A 22,020-nucleotide genomic window follows, 5' to 3' on the forward strand; every position below is an offset into this window, starting at 1 on the left:
CAGCGTATTACAAATGTTTGGAGGAGGAACTCTTGTTACCTTTACAATGTACAATGTATTTAATTTTGCAAGAGGGGAAGATACCGGATAGTTGGAAAAATGCTAATATAACATTAATACCGAAAGAGGAGCAGGACCTAACTAAAACAAAAAATTATCGGCCAATATCTTTATTGAATAATGACTATAAAATTTTTACAATGATTTTGGCAGAAAGAATGAAAATAATATTGCAACAATTTATTCAGGAAGATCAAGCGGGGTTTTTACCTAAAAGACAACTACGTGATAACGTCAGGAATGTTTTGAATGTGTTGGAATATCTAGAACAACGAAATGACATACAAGCAGCTTTGATTTTCTTGGATGCTGAGAAAGCATTTGATAATTTGAATTGGAAATTTATGTTTAAGGTTCTAGAGCAAATGGATTTTGGAGATAATTTTATAAAATGGATCAGATCGATTTATACATCACAGAAGGCACAGATAATTGTCAATGGGGATTTAACAGACTCATGTGAAATACAAAAGGGTACAAGACAGGGATGTCCACTGTCCCCTCTTTTATTTATTTTGGTTCTAGAAGTGCTGCTTAGAGACATAAAGCAAGACAAAAGGATTTCGGGAATAAAGATAAAAAAAGAGGAATATAAACTGAGAGCATTTGCTGACAACTTGATAATTGTATTAGAAAATCCCTTGGAAGGAATTAAAGTATTGATGGATAAACTAAAAGAATTTGGACCATTAGCAGGATTTAAGATCAACAACCAAAAAACAAAGATGTTGGTGAAAAATTTATCTATAAGGGATCAAAAAGAGTTAATGGAGAAGACAGATTTTAAAATAGAAGAAAAGGTGAAATATTTAGGTATTATTATGACAAATAAAAATTCAAAGTTGTTTCATAATAATTATGAAAAATTATGGACAGAGATTAAGAAAGATTTGTTAAAATGGGATAAATTACAATTGTCATTAATGGGTAGAATATCTGTAATAAAAATGAATGTATTGCCGAGAATGATGTTTCTATTTCAAACAATACCTGTAATATCCTCTGATTTACCTTTTAAACAATGGCAAAAAGATATTTCTAAATTTGTTTGGCAGGGGAAAAAACCAAGAGTTAAATTTAAATTATTACAAGACGCCAAAGAAAGAGGAGGACTGGGATTACCAAATTTGAGACTTTATTTTGCTGCTTGTTGCTTAGTCTGGATAAAGGAATGGATTGTATTGAGGAACAAAAGATTATTGGATTTGGAGGGTCACAACCTGAAGTGGGGATGGCATGGATATCTATGGTATGATAAAGTAAAAGTTAATGTGGATTTTAATAATCATTTTATAAGACGTCCTTTGTTGAAAATATGGAATAAATACAAAACAAGGTTTTTTTCGAAAATACCACTATGTGTTTCAAGTCAAGAAGCATTTTATAGAAGAGAAATGGCTGGAAAAGAGAAATGGTTAACTTACCAAGAACTATTAGAAAATGTGCATGGAGAATATATAATGAAAGAGAGAGAACAACTAATAAAGGAAGGATATAGTTCTCAATGGTTTATCTATTTACAATTGTTAGAAAGATACAAAATGGATAAGAAAATGTATGGGTTTGAAATAAATAAATCTGATTTTGAAATAGGTTTGTGTACAAATGATGAATGTATAATTGCAAAAATGTATAATTTTTTATTGAAAATGGACATGGAAGAAGAACAAGTAAAAGAGTGTATGGTTAAGTGGGCAAAAAGTTTTGGTTATAATATACAAATGGATCAATGGGAAAATATGTGGAAAAAAGGTTTGAAATTTACATTATGCTATAATCTTAAAGAAAATTTTTATAAAATGATGTATCGTTGGTACATGACTCCAGAAAAGTTGTCAAAAATGTATAGTAATGTTTCTAATGTATGTTGGAAATGTAAACAACAAGAAGGATCTTTTTATCATATGTGGTGGTCCTGTAAACAGGCAAAATTATTTTGGGCACAGATAGGTAGGTTGATGCAAAAAATCTTAAAGATAAATATTCAGTCAAAGCCAGAATTTTTTTTATTGGGTTTTATGGATAAACAAAAGGAAAAGAAATATGGAAAAATAATATTATATATGATTACGGCAGCAAGATTATTATATGCACAAAAGTGGAAAATGGAATCAATACCAACAACGGAAGAATGGGTATTGAAATTAATGGACTTAGTAGAGATGGACAAATTGACATGCCTTCTCAGAGAAAAAACGACAGATACATTTCTTAAGGAATGGAAGCCTCTTTTGGACTTTTTGTTGAAAGAAAAAAATGAAATGATGATAATGGGATTTGACGATTAATTAAGATAGACTATGGAAAAAAGTGAATTTTGTATGTTTTAGGGAACAGGTTTGATATATATTATATACTTATAGCTGATCTGTGACAAATCGGAAGTCAAGTTTTTATTTTTATTTTTGTAGTATTGTTTTTGTTGTTTGATTTGTTTTATGAAAATTTGAATAATAAAAATTATTACAAAAAAAAGGGCTGACGTCACTAGGGACTCACTAGACATAATGCAAGATCGCGCTGAGGGAACAGGATTTTGATGTTGAACATCGCTTTGATTAACATCTATTGAGGGCACCTCTAACTCCACATCTGTCGACCTAGGAGGATTTGAATGATATCTAACCAGCAGAGTTGGCAAAACGCTGTTGGTATAGTATCGTTGTAGAATTAGGCCCCGAACCTTTAACTTCTCTCTAGCATGAAAAATCTGATTAGCAATGTTTGCTGAGTGAAAGGTAATAATCAGCCGCCAGTCACTTGGCTTAGAAGATATATTTGTCATACATTTAATATAGTTAATACGATGAGATTCGGAAAACAATAGTCCAAAACAAGAGTCCAAGAAAGGAATACTCGGAAAAAGAGACCGGCGACCAAGAGTCCTCAGGTGGTACGTGATTACTAGCTTTTCTGGCTGTAATACTAGATTCCATGGTTCGGGATTGTGGAGAATCAAAGATTTGGTAGAAGAAGACCCAACCTCCAATAATAACGACTGCTGAGGAGAAATTTCTCCTATTTTCTCTTTGGTAGGGTCGAATGTGAAGGCAAAGCTCTTTTGATTAGGAGATAAATCTTTATTTTTTTTGTTGGAGACCAATGCCATCTATTATAGGGTGTTGTGCCTTTCTATTATCTTCCAACTTATGAGGATCCAATATTTTGAACAGCGGCTTAAAATTCATTTTCCTTATGGAACTACACTTAGAGTTCTTGACGTTCTTTGATTTTTTTCTGATTTTGATTTGGCCGAAAAGATTTCTTCAAAGACCTAGATTTACGCTTGAATACTCCCCCTGTGTACGATTTTGGATGTTCAGGAGCAGGCGGTAACATTTCCACTGACCTCTGGTTATTATTATAATTATGCAGAAGAGGTCCCAGGGTCTGGACCAGTGTATTAAGCAGGTTATTAGTTATTGCTATATAATTTTTTACAGAGCTCAATTCTTGGAACAAAAGTTCCTTCCAGTCCAGACTAGTATCCCTTGGAGCATTATTGGTTAAATGGCTTATGTCTTTCTCCTCTATTTTCTCTTCAAGAGGAGGAGTTTGTTGCCCCTGAGATTCTTGGTAAGAGTCAATGGTAATTATCTCTGTGGGGGGGCATTGGTTGTTAATGATGTTAAGTTAGGAATGTTTATAGTACCATTAAAGCCGACATCTTCCAATTCCTCAGCCAGACTTTTAGCAGTTGTAGAAACAATTTGTGGATTTAGTAAAAGATAATGTTCTAACGACCAATCATGTGGAGTTTCTGGCAGTGGTTGAAAATTTGCATCCGTTTGAGTCTGTAGTAAAGATTTCCCAGAGTCTTGTAAATATGGGGAAAAGTTTGTAATTTTAGTTTGAAGGTTACCTGCCATAGCATCACCTTCAAAAGCCCGGAGGACAGTTACTCGATCTAGGGCCTTTTCTGTAGTGGCCCCCGAACTGTGGAATAGCCTCCCCGAAGAAGTACGCCTGGTGCCGACGCTTCTATCTTTTCGGTGCCAGGTTAAGACCTGGCTATGCTCCCAGGCATTTTAATGCGTTTAATGTTACAATTTTAAATCTCTTTGTTTCAGTTTATTTATTGTGATATTTTGTATTTCTGTATTTTTAATCTTTTGTACACCGCCCAGAGAGCCATTCGCTATGGGCGGTTTAAAAATGAAATTAAATAAATAAATAAATAAATAAATAAAAGTCATTCCCAACTCCTGGAATCTCTTTCTAGTTAAGACCATTTGTCAGCACAATTGACAGTGACGTAGAGACTGTGCCTGCAAGGAATTCTTCATCTTAATGGCTACTTAGACTTGTTTAAACTTGTAGTCTTTCGGCTCTACACACAGAGGACATTGTAGTTCCGATAAGAGGAGTAGTTTATAGCCAGAGATTTATGGCATTCATCTTCTTCAGCACAAAGCCAAAGTATTTTATGAGCGACAAACACAGCAAGTGAGAGGAACTTTATTACCAGGTTTTCAAATTCCTCTCGTATATCTCAGCAAATAAAATTCTGTTTGAAATATAAAGTGTAAAAATAACATAAAAAGGGTAAAAGGTTAAAAGAAACCGGAGCAAAAGCAAAACACGACTTACCGGAAGCAGTCCCTTACCGGAAGTTCCAGAAGATCATAAGGAGCTGACTGCCTGTACACAAGAAGAAGCTAAATGACAGTCAGATTTGAATTAACTATTTCTCAAGGCGAAACACTTTTATATTTCTATCATTTTTGCTTGTGTGTTTTCTCAGCTGCAAAATATCCCCAATCTGATATTCCCATGCAGTTGCCATAATACAAAAATGTTCAATGATGAATGAATGAATTAGTTTATTCGACCAATTGGTCAGCATAAAATACAATGAATGAAAGTTCTAGTACATAACAGGTTAGTATTATGTAACAGTTTAATACAATATCATAAATAGATTTAAGTTTTAAAAGGTATAAAAACAATAAAATTATACATTTTTTATTTAGGTTCGTTATGGCTCGACATAGGTTTCAGTTACAAGTGTTGTTCAGGAAGATGGAATTAGAGTGGAATCATATAAGCCAGATCAGGATTGCTATGTTATTATTTAAGAGCATTTTTCAATGTTTTGGATCTTAATTTTTGAGCAGCAGCACTAAATTGTGCTACTTGTACAGTCGTTTTCGCAAATATATCACCTAGAAGATACTCCAACCAATAATGTTCAGATTGATGTGGAAAAGGAGCCAGTAATGGAGTAATTAGTTGTTGTCTTAAGGTCTTATATAAGGGGCAGTGAAACAGTACGTGTGAATTATTCTCAACTGCGTCTTCACCGCAAGGACATAGACGGTCTTTGTATGGTGTTTTGGTTAATCTACCTTCCATGATGGCAGATGGTAAAACATCCAATCGGATCTGGGCGAAGGCTTTGTGATATTTAGGGATGTCTAAGTTCCGTAAATATGGCATTGGGATAAAAAAAATGGAATTATGTCTTTGCTTTTTAATTAGGAGTAATTGATGCTGGAAATCTATGTCTTTCAGACGCTGATGTATATTCACTGAAGCTGCTTCAGGTCCCATGGGAGAGATAAATTGGGAGGAGAAGCCTATTTTTGAAAGTTTATCTGTCACTAATCCTGCCCAAGCAGATTGGAAATTATCATTTAAGATATCCGGAGCAAGACCAATAGGATTGAAGGTAAGTTTAAGCCAAGTGTTAATCCTTAATTGCCAAATTTTAGTTTCTACTGATTGTACTTCAGCTTCCAATCTAAGAATATTATTAGAAACACATGAGGGGATTGCCATAACAGATCTCAAGAAAATGGTTTGGATTGCTTCAAACTCATTAGTTCTTATTAACTTGAGAGCCAAAAGTAAGTTGTGGTATTATTTTGGCATTCAGGATTTTAATAGCTGGGAGAAAAGCTTGTCCTCCTTTGGTATAGTAGAATGTCAGTAATGTTTTCATCGTTCTTCTTGCATTTAGGATCATGAGTTTGTTATGGATCTGATGGCTACCTGAAGCTTGGAATGCGTAGCCCAGGTATTTTAAGGAATTAACTTGTTCAGTCTTATGACCATGAATCTGCCAGTGATGATTGGTTTTTTTCCGGGTAAATGCTATTATTTTGGTTTTCTGATAGTTTATTGTCAAAAGTTCAGTGGAACAAAAAGTTGCAAATTTGGCTAAAAGTCGTTTTAGATCAATTGGAGTTCTTGAGAGCAAGGCTACGTCGTCCGCATATAATAAGATGTTTCTCGGTTTTTTGGCCAAAATAGGTGGATGGGCAGAGACTGGAGTTAGGTTGTGCACTATATCGTTAATATATATATTAAATAGTATAGGAGCTAGCACACAGCCTTGCTTAACTCCTCTTGATGTTGGGACAGGGTTAGATAGGTGACCTTTAGTGCTGCATCTTATTTGCAAAGAGGTGTTGTTATAAAGACCTTGTATTAAGGCTATAAGATGCCTGTCCATTCCGAGGTAATTTAGTTTCGACCATAGACGAGGACGCGATATTGAATCGAATGCAGATTTTAGATCTATGAATGCCATATAAAACATTCCACCTTTTCTGCCCTCATATTTATCAATTAAGTGATGAAGTACTAGTATGTGATTGAATATTGATCTTTTTGGGCAAAAGCCTGCTTGCTCGATCGCTATGATGTCATTCTGATTGAGCCAGTCAGTTAGTTTTATGTGCAAATGGGCTGCATATAATTTACTAATTATATTTAGCAAACTGATTGGCCTGTAATTCATCGGGTCATTTGCGGGACCTTTTTTGTAAATAGGGACAATTGTGGCCATACCCCAATCCTTTGGTATTTCTAAGGAAGAGTCGATGTGCATGAACAGTGAGGCTAGGACTGGTGCCCACCAATTTACGTTGGATTTGAAAACTTCTGGGGGTATATTATCAGGCCCAGTGCTTTGTTGGATTTCAATTTGGAGATTAAATAAGTAATTTCCTGTTTGTTAACTGGGGGCCAGTCCTAACTGCTCTCATTTAGTAGATAGGTCTCTGATCTTAGGTCAGTTTGATCCAAGAAAATATTATAGAAATAGCTTTCCCAGATGTGTGCTGGGACATTAGCAGTATTTTGGAATTGAGATTTTGGCCAATAATGTGTGACAAGACGCCAGAAAATATTGGTATTTTTTAGTTTAGCAGTGTTAAGTAATTTTTGCCAAGTGATGTTTCTTTCTTGTTGTTTTTTATTCTTTATGAGAGCTTTATATTTTTTCTTTGCCTCATAGTATTGGTATAGGGTTTCATGAGACTCCGAGGCAATGGTTCTTTGATAAGCCTCCCTCATTTGTCTTTTAATCTCAACGCATTTGTTATCAAACCACATCTTAGATTGTAAATGGAAAGGAGTAGTTCTAGGGCGTATATTATTTACGATAACTGCTTGTAATTTTGCCATAAGTTTTTGAAAAGTAAAAAGCGGGTTGGTGACAGGATAGGGTTCTAGCAGTTCCTCTTTGATTTTAGTAATGGGCGAGGAAATCAGTGCATTGGAAATCTCAGTGTCGAGTTTGGGGATCCACTTGACTCTGGTTGGATATAGATCTATTTCATTATTAATAAATGTTCTATGAGGTAGATAAAGTTCCGTTAAGTTGAGTTTGATTTCAGTAATAACTGATAGGTGGTTGCTTTCCGGTCGGTGTTCAATATAGAATTTGTTTATTGAGAAAAAAAGTTCAATTGAGACAAAAACTAGATCGATGAGAGATGAACCATTGGGTGAGCGGTAAGTAAGATCGCCTTGGGAGTCACCGGGAGTTCGGCCATTTAATAGAATTAAATTTGCCTCCGTAGACATCTTCATTAATAGTAGTCCAGCGTAATTTATGCCAATGTCTTTAGAGCAACGAGGGGGTATGTTTGCAATCTCCATTGCTATTAGAGGTAATTGATGATATTTTCGGTATAGTTCCATATCTGAAATACCCATCCTAGCATTTAAGTCACCATGCATGATCAGTTTTTTCTCCGGGTTTTCAGTCGTTAGCTTGGATATGAAGATCTCGAGTCGGGAGATTCTTTTATTAGCTATTTTGTTGGTTCATGCTGGGGGTAAGTATACATTAATGAGTATTATTGAAAATTGGTTAAAGTTCAGGATAAGAGCGATGGCCAAGTCTTGTAAATTCCAAGAAGGTATAATTTTGACTTCCAGAGCAGTTGAGATGAAGGTGCATACCCCGCCTTTAGGCCGACTTCCCCTTTTACTGGGTGTAGCTTGAAGATGGAATGGTATATAACCATCCAGAGTTGGTTCGTTTATAGTCCAAGTTTCTTGGAGTGCTATTATATCATAAGAGGTCATGAAATCTTTTGTGTCTTGATTCGTAGATTTACTATTCCATCCAGCTATGTTCCACGATAATATTTTTAGTTCTTTCATTTTTAGATTGGGATTTAGTCAGTTAGGTGAATGTTGCGTAATTGTGTGTCTTTGTAAGACCGTTTCTCTGTGTTCGCTTTCCATGACATTATGAGGTTGATGGCTTTCAACCCTATTATCATCTGAGGTAAAAGTAGTAGAAGTAGGAGAAGTTATTATCAAAGGTGAGTTTGAAGGGCTATTACATATCTGATGTAACATAGTAGGGTCGTCTGTTGGCTTTGTATCGTCCTGAGGGGTGGAGACAATTAAGGATTTGTGTAAGTCGTGTAAGTTGGGTGCAATCCTTACATTTTCCAAGGTCTGTATTAGATTTTTTAGTCTGCTAATAGTCTCCTGTTGTTCTTTGGAGTTAAAGTCGGGAAAAGAATCAAGAAGCAGCAGTTCTTCAGGTAAAAAGTTCGGTGTCTTGAGTTTATCATATGTATTTGGTAAATCAGTATTAGTAGCTTCCGACTTTGATTGATGTCCTTCTAGCATTATGGATGGGTTGCTATCCCTCGTTTCCCTTTCAGTCTTTCTTAGTGATTTTGGTTGCTTACGTAGGTTCGAGTCTGATGGCCTGAGATTCATCAAGTTTTGTGGCATAGCATGGTTTTCAAAATATCTTGTTATCCCTAGTTGATAGTACAAAAATTTGTCTTTATTTTTGTATAACAGGTTGGTGGATCCGATGTCTTGAAACGTGACTACTGCTCTGGCCGATGTGTAATTATGAAAAAGGTATTGCACCGCTATGATAGAGCTTATGTTAATAAGACCAGGAGTTATTCCCTCAAGTAGTTTCCATAGATGTTGTCTTCTATCAGTATGTGTAAGCCAACCCTTAGGTTTGGGAAAGTTTAGAATTACCAATTTTATTTGATTTAATATCAGTTCCCAGTGTTGACTCCTTGGTTGGTTTGGTGTCGCCTCGTTGTTGTTTTTGTATTCCAATAGTGTCTGCTTTGGTATAGAACAGTTTTGTTTTTCTATCCCCTGGGCTATAGTCCCTTGTGGAGTGTGTTGTGTCAATAAAACTGCATCTTCTCCTCGGGCAAATTCCATCTCTTGGGGCTTCTTAAGTTCCTTTTTTTCCTTAGCTCTCCCTTTCCTTTTTTTCTTTATTTTTGTAGCTCGTTGTGGGGGATCTAATAAGTTATATAAATTTTGGAAGTTCATGTTTGATTTCCAGAAAAATTTGGGGTTTTTAATATTTTTGCTTTTTTTGGATTGTTGCAGTGCATGTGATTTCAGGCGAGATTTGTTCCTTGTGGTAGGAGCCTGTTCCTTGATCATAGTTTGGGAAGCTTGAGATCTTTGTAATAATTTGCCTATGGAAGACTTGGTTTGTAAGTCAATTTTTGAAGCAAGTTCAATTAGTGTTGTTAATAAGGAATTTGATTCAGCAACATAAGCAACAATTTGGGAAAAGTATTGTGTGACTGTTAAAATCCATTTTGTATTTAATCCCATGTCGTCCAATTTGCCCTGAGTCACATAAGTAGCACTACTTTCAGAGCAGTTGTGTGGCTCATTATTGTCTACTTTTCCCTCTTCTTTGTATATAGCATCAAAAAGATCTTTTAAGTCAAAGATACTGGGATCAACATATGGCAAAACATTGTTTCTTGGTGATGTGGTCAAAGATGGAGTTAGAGTTCTGGAGCTTCTTGGAGTCTGTGACTCCAGTATTGTCTCCCTGTAAGAGGATTCTAAGGGCGGCATAGAGCTAGAGATAGATAGGTTGTCTGCAGATTCATTTGAGTACAAATCGGCTGAGACAGTAGGAGTAATATATTGCTCTGCTCGCTTAAATTCTTCAGCTAAGTTTGGGCAAGGAGATTCCTCCCATTTCTGAGTCAGCACTTCTGTGGTGCTTAAAGAAACATCAAAAAGATCCCTATCTGGTTCTAATGGAGGGATGGAATGTATGTCTGATGCTGCTGTTTCGTTTCCTTTCCCTTTTCCGTTTCCCCTTTCTTTTCTTTTACCGTGATAGTATTGGGTGATTTCTGTTTGTTTATGTTTGCGGTAGAGCTTTCTAGAGGGAGGTGTCGTCAGCCCGAGCACAGGGGAGATTCCAAGCCTGTCGCAGGCATTCCTGGTAAGAACTATTCGTATTTATCTTAAAGTTCTTAAAGTTCTTCTGGGAAAGGGTTTTTATTTACCTTGGAATCCTTTTGATACCAAGTGAAGAAGTATATTAGAGTTATCTCCACGTCCTTGAGTTACTTACAATTGGGAGATTAGAATGCATCTGTGTCTCGGCGTCTCCATCAATGCTGGAGTTAATTAAAATTATAAGCTGTATCGTTTAAAAGGAGGAATAATCCAATCTTTTAGATCCGCATTCTTCGAAGGCAAGTATAGTTAAGGTATGGAGAGATATATGCCTGATTTTGCTCTTAAACTAAGAGTCCTTAATCAGTTGTTTACAGAGCTCCGAGCTTAACGACCATCTAGTTCGCCATCTTGATTCTTTTCGTTCAATGATACATATTGGATCTGAAATCTATTCCGTTTTTTAAATGTTTTTACTGAAAAAAATCACAATATATATTATAATCTCTCTCCCCCTTCCCCACCACCTCAATGTATTGAGAGTTGAATGAATGAATAACTTTATTACGGTCATAGACCAGCATAGTATTGAGAGTTTAGCTTAACTTTTGTTTATCCCCTTCAGTTATTCATCTGTGTTTATTAAGCTTAACATGACATCATCAACAGTCATGTTCATTTGAGTTTCAAACTGACTGTTAGTTATTATAGCTAAACTCTCAATACATTGAGGTGCTGGGCAGGGAACCAGTCTCATAATAAAGCCTACTTAATCAGTATGGATGAATTTAACAAAGAGTCTGGCACATTTTATTATTATTTTATTTAATCTTCTCCTAATCATAGTATATAAATTGTACACTGTACTTACGTCCCATCAGACATCTCTTTTGAATGATGTTTAGTAACCCTCAACTGAGAGATGTGTGCACAAGACTGCCTCAGATAGTTCCGTTTATATTTTAGATGGTACAAGACAACCACACAGGACGCTGAAAGGGGATCTTGGACACTGTCTTGAGTTCCTGCCTCTGAAGGTCACAACTCCTTAAATACTCAGGCTACCATCCAATAAAAAAACAACCTGAAGATTGTATAAAGACTGGCCTAGCCAATCACAGCAAGAATAATCTTAAAGGGTGGGGTTAAGAGTATGAATGGAATCAATGAAACCACTCCCACAACAACAGATTGAAGATAAAAATCTATCATGATTAAAATAGCTTTCCAAATAGATGTGTATTTAGGTCTCTTCAAGGTTGATTGCTTAGGTGTACAATCTGAACCATCTCCTGTAATGCCCTATGAATGCTAAGAAAAGGAATTCTACAATTTGAAATGGTTTCTGAAATTGCTGAAAAAATAGAACGTTAGTATGATGTACTAGACAAAGAAAGCACCCCAAACCAGACATGAATAAATATATTCAACCACAGACAAAATCGTCCACTTTTAATTGTATTGCAGCAATAACACCATCTTAACAACGTAGCCCAGTACACAGGGAAAAAACAGTTATTTTGACATTCACAAGAGCATTTATCATTCTCAACTATTTGTAACACACCTGAGAGATTACACTTGTTTACCTCTTTTAATGTTTAGCACACCCAATCACAAAGAATATCACTATATTGAAGCCTACCCATAAAATAGTTAACTCACTGTAACTCCAAAATTTGATAGATGCTAATACATTCTACCATCTTCTCCATTGTCACTATCAAATGCCAGGTGAGGGTCAGAAAAGCAAGTCCTACAATAGTAAGGAAGCCACTAAAACCACTTCTCTGTGTCAATGTGATGTCTTAATTTGACATACAGATGATGTCATTAACAGGATGCTCTCAGGGCAATCTGACATGCATATTTTCCAAAATGGAGATGGGAGTGAACGGTGGGAATGAATTGTACCATGTGCAGAAATTGTGAGAGTGTCTCTTTTGTAGTGATTACATTTTTCTGTAAACCACTAAGTACTTCCTTCTTTGCGGACCAGGAGCATGTATTTATCTGTATTTCAAAACCTGGCTATATTCTAGGAGAGTGCAAGGTTAACAGAAAAATCTGGGAAATCTGGCCCAGTAGCAAACAAGAATAACAGGTTACTTTATCCCTTGCTCCATTGCCAGGGCAAATTGCATTTGTACTGCAAAAGGACACTGCAGAAGGTAGGCATGCAAGATTTTTTTTTCAAATTACTCAGTTCCCTACCTTGCATACTATTTATTTATTTTATTAAACTTGTAAATCCTTCTACTACTGCTGTTAGATGTCAGCGGTTAAAAAAATATTTCTGGTAAAAATTTCTATCCTATAGGTGGTCCAGAGTAAGCAGCTAACAAATATCATCATCATCATCCTTTATTGCTAGTCAATAGACCGTAGCAGGAACAAACAAAGTACAAATACACAGCACATACAATTAACAGATTATACACTGACTTCCAGAACCACTTACATACTTTAGCTTGTAATACTTGTGTAATAACTAGCTATAAGCCATAAATCGTCCGGTGCATAACATAGTCAGACCTTCAGTCCCTTCAGGTCCTTTCTAATCACCATTGCTTGGTTTAAGTATTTGGCTACACTTAAAGTGACTAGTTCATCAGAGCCCTGAATAAGAATCTTTAAAAGTGTACTGGCTGAACGACCAGGATAATTTAAAAGAATAGGATTTAAAAGATCTCTTCTGACATCCTCGTAAAATTTGCATTTAAAAAGGACATGCATGACCATCTCCACCCCATGCACATCACAAGGGCAAAATCTAGTATTTCTTGGGATCTTTTCATATCTGCCCTCCAACAGTTTCAAAGGAAGGGCATCAAATCGAGCCAAAGTAAAGACCCGCCTATATTTAGGGATAAAAAGCCAGTACAGATAACACATCCCTTCCATACAAGGCAATGTGGGTAATCCCAATGCCCTGGGAGAACACGGCCCCTTGGCCGCTGCCAGCAGTTCTTGATTATCTATGTCAATGAGACGTCTTTTAACCAGTGCCTTAGCCACTTGGAAATCCATCCATAGCAGTTCTTGGGGTAAAAGACCAAGTGACTCAAGTCTCAGCCTGACCAATTTAGGCCACGTTGCATTATAAGAATCATTTAAAATCTGTCTAGCATAAGACTTTAAAGAAAGCTTACAGAGGCAGTGTAACCAATAATAAATTGTGTGGAGGCAAGCTAAACATTTTAAGGAATTTAAGCCGACTTCCAGCATGAGAACGACCCCTGAGACACATTTAGGAACACTGAGTATAGACCTCAGAGCAGCATGAAGAGGGCTGTGATGTTCCTGCTTATAGTGTAAATATGGTAAGTGCTGTTTATATAGAAGACATATGGTAAGTGGAGTGAAAGAGGAGGGGGGAGTACATGAGCAGTAGAATGCTGGATGATTGGCTGAGCATTTGAATGGCTGGGAGTATAAATGGAAGAATGACAGTTGAATCTGGGTGGATGTTGGGAGTGTGGAGAAAGAGGTGTTTGAGGGTGGATGTTGGGAGTGTGGAGAAAGAGGTGTTTGAGGGTGGAGGTCAGGAGTGTGGAGAAAGAGGGAGTTGGAGTTCTGATTAATAATCAGTCAAGTACAAAACAGGAATAGATGAAACCATACGCTTGTGAAACATTCTAAAACTAATCTTGTTATTTCTGATATTTAATAAATACTTATTTGGTTTTCCAAAGGCCTGATCCTTGGCTGGGGGATGTACATACCAGAAGGGAGGGCAAGGTAATTACCAAGGCTGAACAGAAACAGTATCTAATGGTGGCAGCAGTGAAGGGAGGAATAATAACAATTCAAGTATCCAGAGCAACCCAGAGTTGTATGCGTTATCTATAAAGATACAAGGGGGTTGGGAACAGCATAAGCACGCAGTCACAAAAGTAACCAGCTAGAGAGAGACTCAGGCAAAGTCTCTGGGAGTATTGGTTATAGGACGTGACTGGTGGTGCTGCCTAGCAGGGGGATCTAGTGAGATCTGTGCTAGAGCGGAGTGAGAAACCATATAAAGGACGGTCCGGACTGGTGGTATCCCTGGTGGTGCCTAGTGAAAGGCAGTAGCCACAAGCAGGTGGGAACCTGACAGGGAGAACCAGGGAAGGACGTCACAAGGGCCTTCTATGGACCCCTTAAAATATGGGGACCAGATCGGAGCACCATATAGCAACATCGGAATAATTTTGGTCCTAATTATACGTACGGCTGCCGGGACATACCTCCCTCCTTTGGAGAGATAAAATCGTATTAGTGCTCCCAAATTTTTACCAGCTTTGTCTTTTATATAATTTGCTTGTGATTTCCAGCTACCCGACTCATGAAACCACATTCCCAGATATTTGTAGGAATTAACCTGTTCGATTCTACCAGATCCTAAACACCAGGGGAATCTAACCTTCCTGGAACATAGCGGGGTGGACCTCTAAGAGTAAGATCCAAGCCTTTTAGCCTATCTGAGCAACTTTGATATTATTTTGCTACAGCTAACAAATAGAAATATATAAAACTAATTAAAAGTAATCATCCATATATTTGAAAGCTATGATCAAGTCTTCTCTTCTAGAAACTCAAGAAAAATATTCTAAGCATTGTCCATCCAATGGCGTTCCCGCCTTGTGCGGGGGAGTGTTTGCCGCCACCCCACTTCTAGAAGGCTCGGGAACAGTGTCAAAGGTTTCCAGGAGGGTCAGCTGAGGTTTGCTGACCAATGAGACGCGAGGCAGGAGTGGGTTTAAAAGCCCACTCCTCCCTCCAAATCTTGCCTCTTTTTGCCTTGCAGCACCCCCTCCCCGTCAATATGGGCTTAGCTAGTGGCCAGTTGGGGCTGAGTAGGAATTTTTTTGGCGGGATTTTGATTTCAGAATCCCTTTGGTTTTGCCTACTTCATACTGCTGGGTTGATTCGATTGGCTCTGGGGTGTGTGTGGATGACTTGTTAATGGCTGGCATGGAATTTGGGCAGGTGAGGAAGGTGGGGACAAAGTAGGACAAGGAGGCATGTTGTTAAAGGGCACTTCCTAGGGAACTACCAGTGCTGAATAACTAGTGGGGATCTGGGCATGTCCTTTTGGGACCAGCTTGCGCAGAATGGTAAACGCCCGTACAGCGGGGCCAGGCTGCAGAAGTTGGAAACACATATTTGGCTCTGCTAGCAAGGAGGAACAAGTTTTCCCACTTCCTTGGCTGGGGAGTCACAGTCCATTGAGACTGACATGCCCAGGGGACTGGAGGGAATACTCCCTTTCAGTCAGGTTTATCCTCACCTGCCCAAAGTAAGTTCAATTTGGATATTTGGTTGTAATTGGCTGAAGTTTAATATTTGTTATATTTTAATAAATATAACATTATTCCATTATGGTGTCACGAGTCTTCTTTGGTGTGGTGGCAATGCTCTGTTGTCAGAGCTGCTGCGGATATCCACAGATGTAAAAAATACATTTCCCCACCAAAGCAGTCGTAGAGATCAATTCACCAGTAAGTATTGAGAGAATCCTTCTTACAGGCACATAGCCTAATGTTAACAGATGGCTGAAAGATACATTATAATGAAGATATCCAATGAAGATGAATGTTGGATGATTCAGGACAGGCAAAAGAAAACATTTCTTCACACAGCAACGGCATATAGTTAAACTATGAAAGTGGTTTTCACAAATGGCCACCAACTTGGATGGTTTTAAATGAGGATTAGACAAATTCATGGAGGATATGGCTATCAATGGCTGCTAGGCATGATGGCTGTGCTCTGCCTCCATAGTTGGAGGCAGAAAGCACAGGAGGGGAGATCGCTGTTGTGCTCAAGTCCTGCTTGCGAGCTTCCCATAGGCATCTACTTGGACACTATGCTGGACCAGATGGGCCATTGGTCTGATCCGGGGGCTCTTCTACTTATATATATGCAGGTTGACAGAATTTGTTTTATCTACTTCATACCAGAACATTATAATTCAAAGGTAAAGCCAAACTAGTTAGTTTGCAATGCATTGTATTGCCAGCATCAATCATTATCAGATATCTCATTGACTCAATAGTGCCAATGGAAACTAAATGTTACTTTTTGCTTAATTAATCTTAGACAAAGATCTACAGGGCTGAGTCTCCATTTGAACATGGGTCTTCCATGTTGACACCCAGCACTGTGTATCCATGAACAAGAGGAAAACCTACTAGGGATTGATCATGTGCACCCGAAATGCATTCATGACACCCCTCTTGCAATCTGTACTAGGATTGCCAGGTTCATGGCCTGAGACTGATCCTGTGTCTTTAGGAGAAGAGAAAGTCAGCCAAGTGCAGGTGTTCTTGCAACACTGTAATGGGAAAAACCACAAGGTGGAATTCTCCCCTCTGCACAACTTTTAAAGATACAGAAGACCTCTTGGAGGCTGGACTTGGCAACCAAGAGGTCTTATGTTTCTTTAAAAGTTGTGCAGGGGGAAGGGAGAATTCCACCTTGTGGTTTTTCCCATTACAGGGTTGCAAGAACACCTGCACTTGGCTGACTTCCTCTTCTCCTAAAGATACAGGATCAGTCTCAGGCCATGAACCTGGCAACCCTAATCTATACTAGGTACCCGTAGTGGGAAAACCAAACAATCACTGTCATCTACATTCCCTCTATATTTTCTTTGATCTTAGGGGAAATCCCTCCCCAAAATCAATGTTTTAAAAACAAGTGTTTTGCAGTTAGGTGATGGCTATTGCTCACAATCCATTGTTCACCTAGTTAAGAAGCATTTAAAGGCAAACCTACCTAATTTGCTCTCCCCACAACAATACTCAAACTGAAACATAGCCATCCTTTAAAATCCACACTTATCTGAATTTTGCAATGCAGATACTATATTATATTAGATACTAATGTAGCAGACAATAAAAAAAGTTCCCAAGGCATTCCAAAATTTATGGAATCTATAAAGGTGGCCAAATAATAATAACTGATTGTTTGTATATTTAGAAAGTCTTATTTTACATATCTTTATGCAGATCTTTGTTAATGCCATCTCCCACAACAACAGATGTCCCTAGGAGCCAATAAGCAAGAAAGGGGAGAGCTATTGAAAAGAGTCTTCTCAGTGGCTGACTCACCTCCGTTCACTTTTATTGGTCCCAATCAGCAGAAAAGGACAAGAAAGCATGTTAGAATAATCTGCTCAGTGGCTAACATTCTGCCCCTTCCTGCTGATTGACTCAGAGGATGCTGGAAACAGAGGGTCCCTGCTGCCCCCAAAATAAGGGATCTAAGACCCCCTGAGACCCTGGATGACTACACCCCCGCATACGAGCATATAAGCTTATGAAGCCGCCTTATCAGGCTATTAGTCCATCTCGTCCTGTATTATCCACTCTGATGAGTAGCATCTCTCTGGGGTTTCAGACAGAGGCAGTTGTGCTATAAGTAGAGATGGAATGATCTGTCAATTTTGGTTCTCTCAGTTTCTCATTTTTCTAATCTTAATTTCACTTCTCCAAATTTCTGCAGCAATTTCCGTTTAAAAAAAAAATCCTCATGAAAATTCTTCATCATTTTAGTGCAAATTTCTCCTAATAAACACATTTTTGTATGCAGTTTTGACTAATGTACATATTTTTGTGGGCCATGTATCCTGATAGAACACATATTTGTATGTTATTTTCACCAATATATTCATTTTGTGCACACTGTCCCCAAATATATACGTATTTGTAAACTTCCTTTGGCTGGAGAACTGCATCACTGAATTTGGACAAGTAAGAATTTCAAACGATGGCTGTGTTTCAGTTCTCAAATTGTTTGGGAAAGTGCGAATTTGATAAATTTGGCTATTTGGCTCCCACCCATAGCTGTAAGGTAATTTACTGTTTTTTAGACTCTGAACTTCATGGTCTTATTGGTGGGGGTGGGGCTTTAGATGGTCATATGTTTTACTTCACTTACTTCTAAATGTGGTTAGCCAGACTTGCTACATTTGGGGCCTCCTCCTCTCATTCTGTTGAGTGAGGTCCTGAACTTCTGCCCCAAACTCCTTTCCTAATGGCACCACTGGGCAAATATCTTTGCCAGTCCTGATGGATCCTTTGTCAGGAGATGTCAGGGAATAATAATACAAACTAAATGCATAAAGGGGGAGGGGAGAATCAAATGAGTTTGATTATCTCTTTATCCTTAGATGCTAATTAAACTGTATTTGCGTGACTTGGAACGTGTAAAGATGGGCCTGGGAGGAATGCCAGACCAGAGAAATCTCTCTGATGCCAAAGCTGATCTTGAGAATGTCATGAGGGTACATCCATGTCTGAAGACTTACCTTGACCTTGGCCAGGTGAGTGAAAGCATCCACACACTGTTCAGACTTTTTCATTGTTTTCACTTTCTTATTTTATCTCTATGAATATACAGATTATGTTTCTGTTCATTTAGACTTTTGACAGGCCTGAGGCTGCAATCCTGACCCTGCTTATGTGAGAGCAAGCTCCACTGACTTCAATAGGACTTACTTCTGAATAGACATGCTCAGGATTGTGCTGTTTGTTTTTTAATCATGCTGTCCTAAACTGAATTTCCTGCTATTAATTGATCAAAACACATTTTGATTTTTCTGATTTTACTGTGTTTATATAGCTTTAATTTGGGCTGTGTGAGCCATCATGAAAACTATGGTTGACAGGTAGGGTATAAATAATATTTAGAAACAAACAACCAAAACGTGATAGTTGAGAACAAACTCGTAGCTCTGATTGACAGTGGAATACTGAAGCTAGAGGAGTATTTGCATCCAAGTAGAAATATTGCAGAAATGTAATCAGAATGGCCAAATAGACTCTATCCATTTTTACCACTAGCAATATCTGGGAAAGTTCCTGTGTGTATGGATCTCTACAGAGATGGGCAACAACAAGGTCTGTAGGCACTAGCCAGTCCACCAGAGGCTTGGGAGGAAGAGATGGGGAAAGCCTTTTTGAAGTAAATATAGCTTTTGAAACTTTTGTTCCCTTCCCTGACATATAATGCATTAATTTAACAGATAATTCCTCCCTATCAGCTTATATAACCAACTCAGAGTGCTGGTGATATTTACCTATATAAAGTCCTAAAACTCTTCTGAAATAGCATGTCTCTGGGGACATCCTCCCTCTCTCAATAGGGCCCTGCCATTCTTCTGAGGAGGTCCTATTTTAGATTCCTTCTGCACATGTCTTAATAAAGTATCACATAGGGCATGGAACAGGTCCTTCTCTATAAGTTATTACGGAGCAATTTCTGCAAAGGCAACTGGAGCCTGACTCTACAAGCTTTTAGGAAAGGGTTGGGGAATCTGTAGCCCTCCGATGTTGCTGGACTACAACCTCATCATCCCTGACCTATGGCCATTGCTGGCTGGAGCTGATGGGAGATGGAGTCCAACAACATCTGGAAGGCCACAGGTCCCCTTCCTCATGTTTTTGGAGAAGCTACAAGATACACAGGGAAGTGTTTTACAATTTCTTACAATTACTTCACAAAAAACCAAAGACTTCTGACTGTTGTTTAATAATGAAAGTTTATGAATTTGTTTTCTGCATGCTGTAAGCCATCGTGGCTTATCAAAAGGCAAGGTGTGTGTGTTTTAAATAAATAGTGTGTGCCCTTTCGCCTCTTTCCCCCCCCTGCTGTTTTTCTAGGTACATTATTACATGGGAGTAGATGCTATGCAGGAACTTTTACTTGTGGATGAAAATGCCCTGAACAATGCCCTTGTGTTCTTTGCTAAAGCAATGGAATTAGACCTGGGGAATGTCTTACCTGAAATCCAGCTGCTGAGGGGGAAATGCCTTCGGATAAAAAATGAAGAGCTGAATGCCATTGACTGCTTCAAGCAGGCAATAGAGCTGGATGATGCGGGTTCTGTCTGCACGGAGAGCTTCCGTTGCTTAATGGAAATGCTGCTTACCTTGTTCAGTCAGAAGAGGATAAAAGTAGTAATACAAGACCACCTCATGTCAAACAGCAATGCCCCGCCCCTTTTGAGTTTGATGGTTGATGTCAGCGGAAGGCCCACCCCAGAAGGCCCACCCCGGAAGGCCCACACCACCATTTCCGGTTCCCCTGACGACCTCACCAGATATCCTGTCCCCCAGAAGCCCCAGCCCTCATGCTCCACCCCAGAAGCGGTAGCCATGTGACCCCCCAGGAGCACATGGCCCTCGCTGGACCAATGTGCGTGTTTTTACTCAAAATGGGGTCCTGGAGTGGTCGCTATAGGGGCATGTGACCCCTCTATGAGCACGTGGTCTCCAGGGGACCAATCTGAAGAGGTTTAAAACCCAAAGGTGAAAGCAGGGTGCCAGAAATGCACCCAAAGGGGTGCATTTCTGCCCCCCCTCTCCAGACTGCTCCCTATAGGGACATGTGACCCCTCTATGAGCATGTGGATGCCTGGGAACCAATCTGAAGAGGTTTAAAACCCAAAGGTGAAATTAGGATGCCGGAAATGGATCCCAAAGGGGTCTATTTCCACCCCTCCTCTTCAGAACAGCCCTATAGGGATAAGTAACCCCTCTACAGCTATGTCACCCAATGGGGGAGGTTTTGAAACCCTAACCAATCAGGAGAGGGGATGGAGAGACCTGGTACAGAAGTGCATTTTGCAAGCCCAGACACGCTCTGAGGGTCAAACATGGAACCAGCCTGCGAATCAGCATCTGGGCTAGTAGGTTTTTCCTATCCTCTAGCACCTTTGAAAATGCGTTCAAAAAGGCGGGTAAAGCCTAGGAGATTATCGTTTCCACCAGCGAGTATAAAAATTAGCCATGGAAAGGAAGAACCAGCACATTTTAGAAAAAAAGGTTCTGTTTCAACAACAAACTTACCTGTGGCGGTGTTTACTGCCGGACAATATCCAGACCCTGAAATCTCATTCCAGGCAAATTCTAGTGAAACCAGGTCCGACACAGAGTGTGAATGTGGGTGTGGGCTGGAGGCTCATTTCCTGAAGGAAGAAGAACTTATGAAATTTGCAGAGGTTGTGGATGGAAGTGTACTTTTTAAGCCCATGGTGGAAAAGGAGGTTGAAGAAAATGAGTGGCTGAAAGATTTAAATGAAGGCTTGGAACAAAGGTGTCCACAGGTAGGTGTTTCTGAGCTGTATTTTTATTAGTGTGTTGTTTTTCCCAGTTTGGTGCTAAAGTGCCTCTCTCTTTTTTTTTCGATAGGAAGATGTGATGCATGATGGTGATTTGGAAAATCTACACATTGAGAGTTCGCAGGCTGTTAATATTTCCTGCATTTCATGTGTCTGTCCCAACCCTGAAAGCTTGAAGTAGGAGTTTTTGTACCAATAAAAATAGTTTACTTTAGCCCTCGGTGTCCATACTTGTATCAACCAGCAATATGGGGGAGCATGATGAAATTCTCAAAACCACATATTACACACCTGAGGAGGCAGGGAGCTTAGGGGGAGTGAACCAACTATTTCAGGAGGCAACAAAGCACAGTAAAACACTAAGAAGGAAACATGTTATGACATGGCTTTCAGACCAAGATGCTTAC

The 22,020-nt window shown here is 38.8% G+C and overlaps 1 protein-coding gene across 3 annotated transcripts in view; it reads right to left on the reverse strand.

Annotated features, from left to right (window-relative positions):
• LOC133387733 (lanosterol synthase-like) overlaps positions 1 to 12,240 on the reverse strand; it is a 69,380-nt gene extending 57,140 nt beyond the window's left edge. The window contains exons 1-2 of one of the 3 annotated variants that reach the window (XM_061633127.1): positions 11,375 to 11,546; positions 4,651 to 4,701 (exon numbers count right to left, since the gene is read on the reverse strand). In XM_061633127.1, the coding sequence (XP_061489111.1) occupies positions 4,651 to 4,701; positions 11,375 to 11,388 (65 nt within the window). In that variant the 5' untranslated portion in view covers positions 11,389 to 11,546. Of the gene's footprint in view, positions 1 to 4,650; positions 4,702 to 11,374; positions 11,547 to 12,168 lie in introns of those variants that run through there. The other 2 variants (XM_061633128.1, XM_061633129.1) reach the window with 2 other exon arrangements.
• Between the last annotated feature and the right edge of the window lie 9,780 nt (positions 12,241 to 22,020).

The sequence above is a fragment of the Rhineura floridana genome, chromosome 6, assembly GCF_030035675.1.
Source record: "Rhineura floridana isolate rRhiFlo1 chromosome 6, rRhiFlo1.hap2, whole genome shotgun sequence".
NCBI lineage: Eukaryota > Metazoa > Chordata > Lepidosauria > Squamata > Rhineuridae > Rhineura > Rhineura floridana.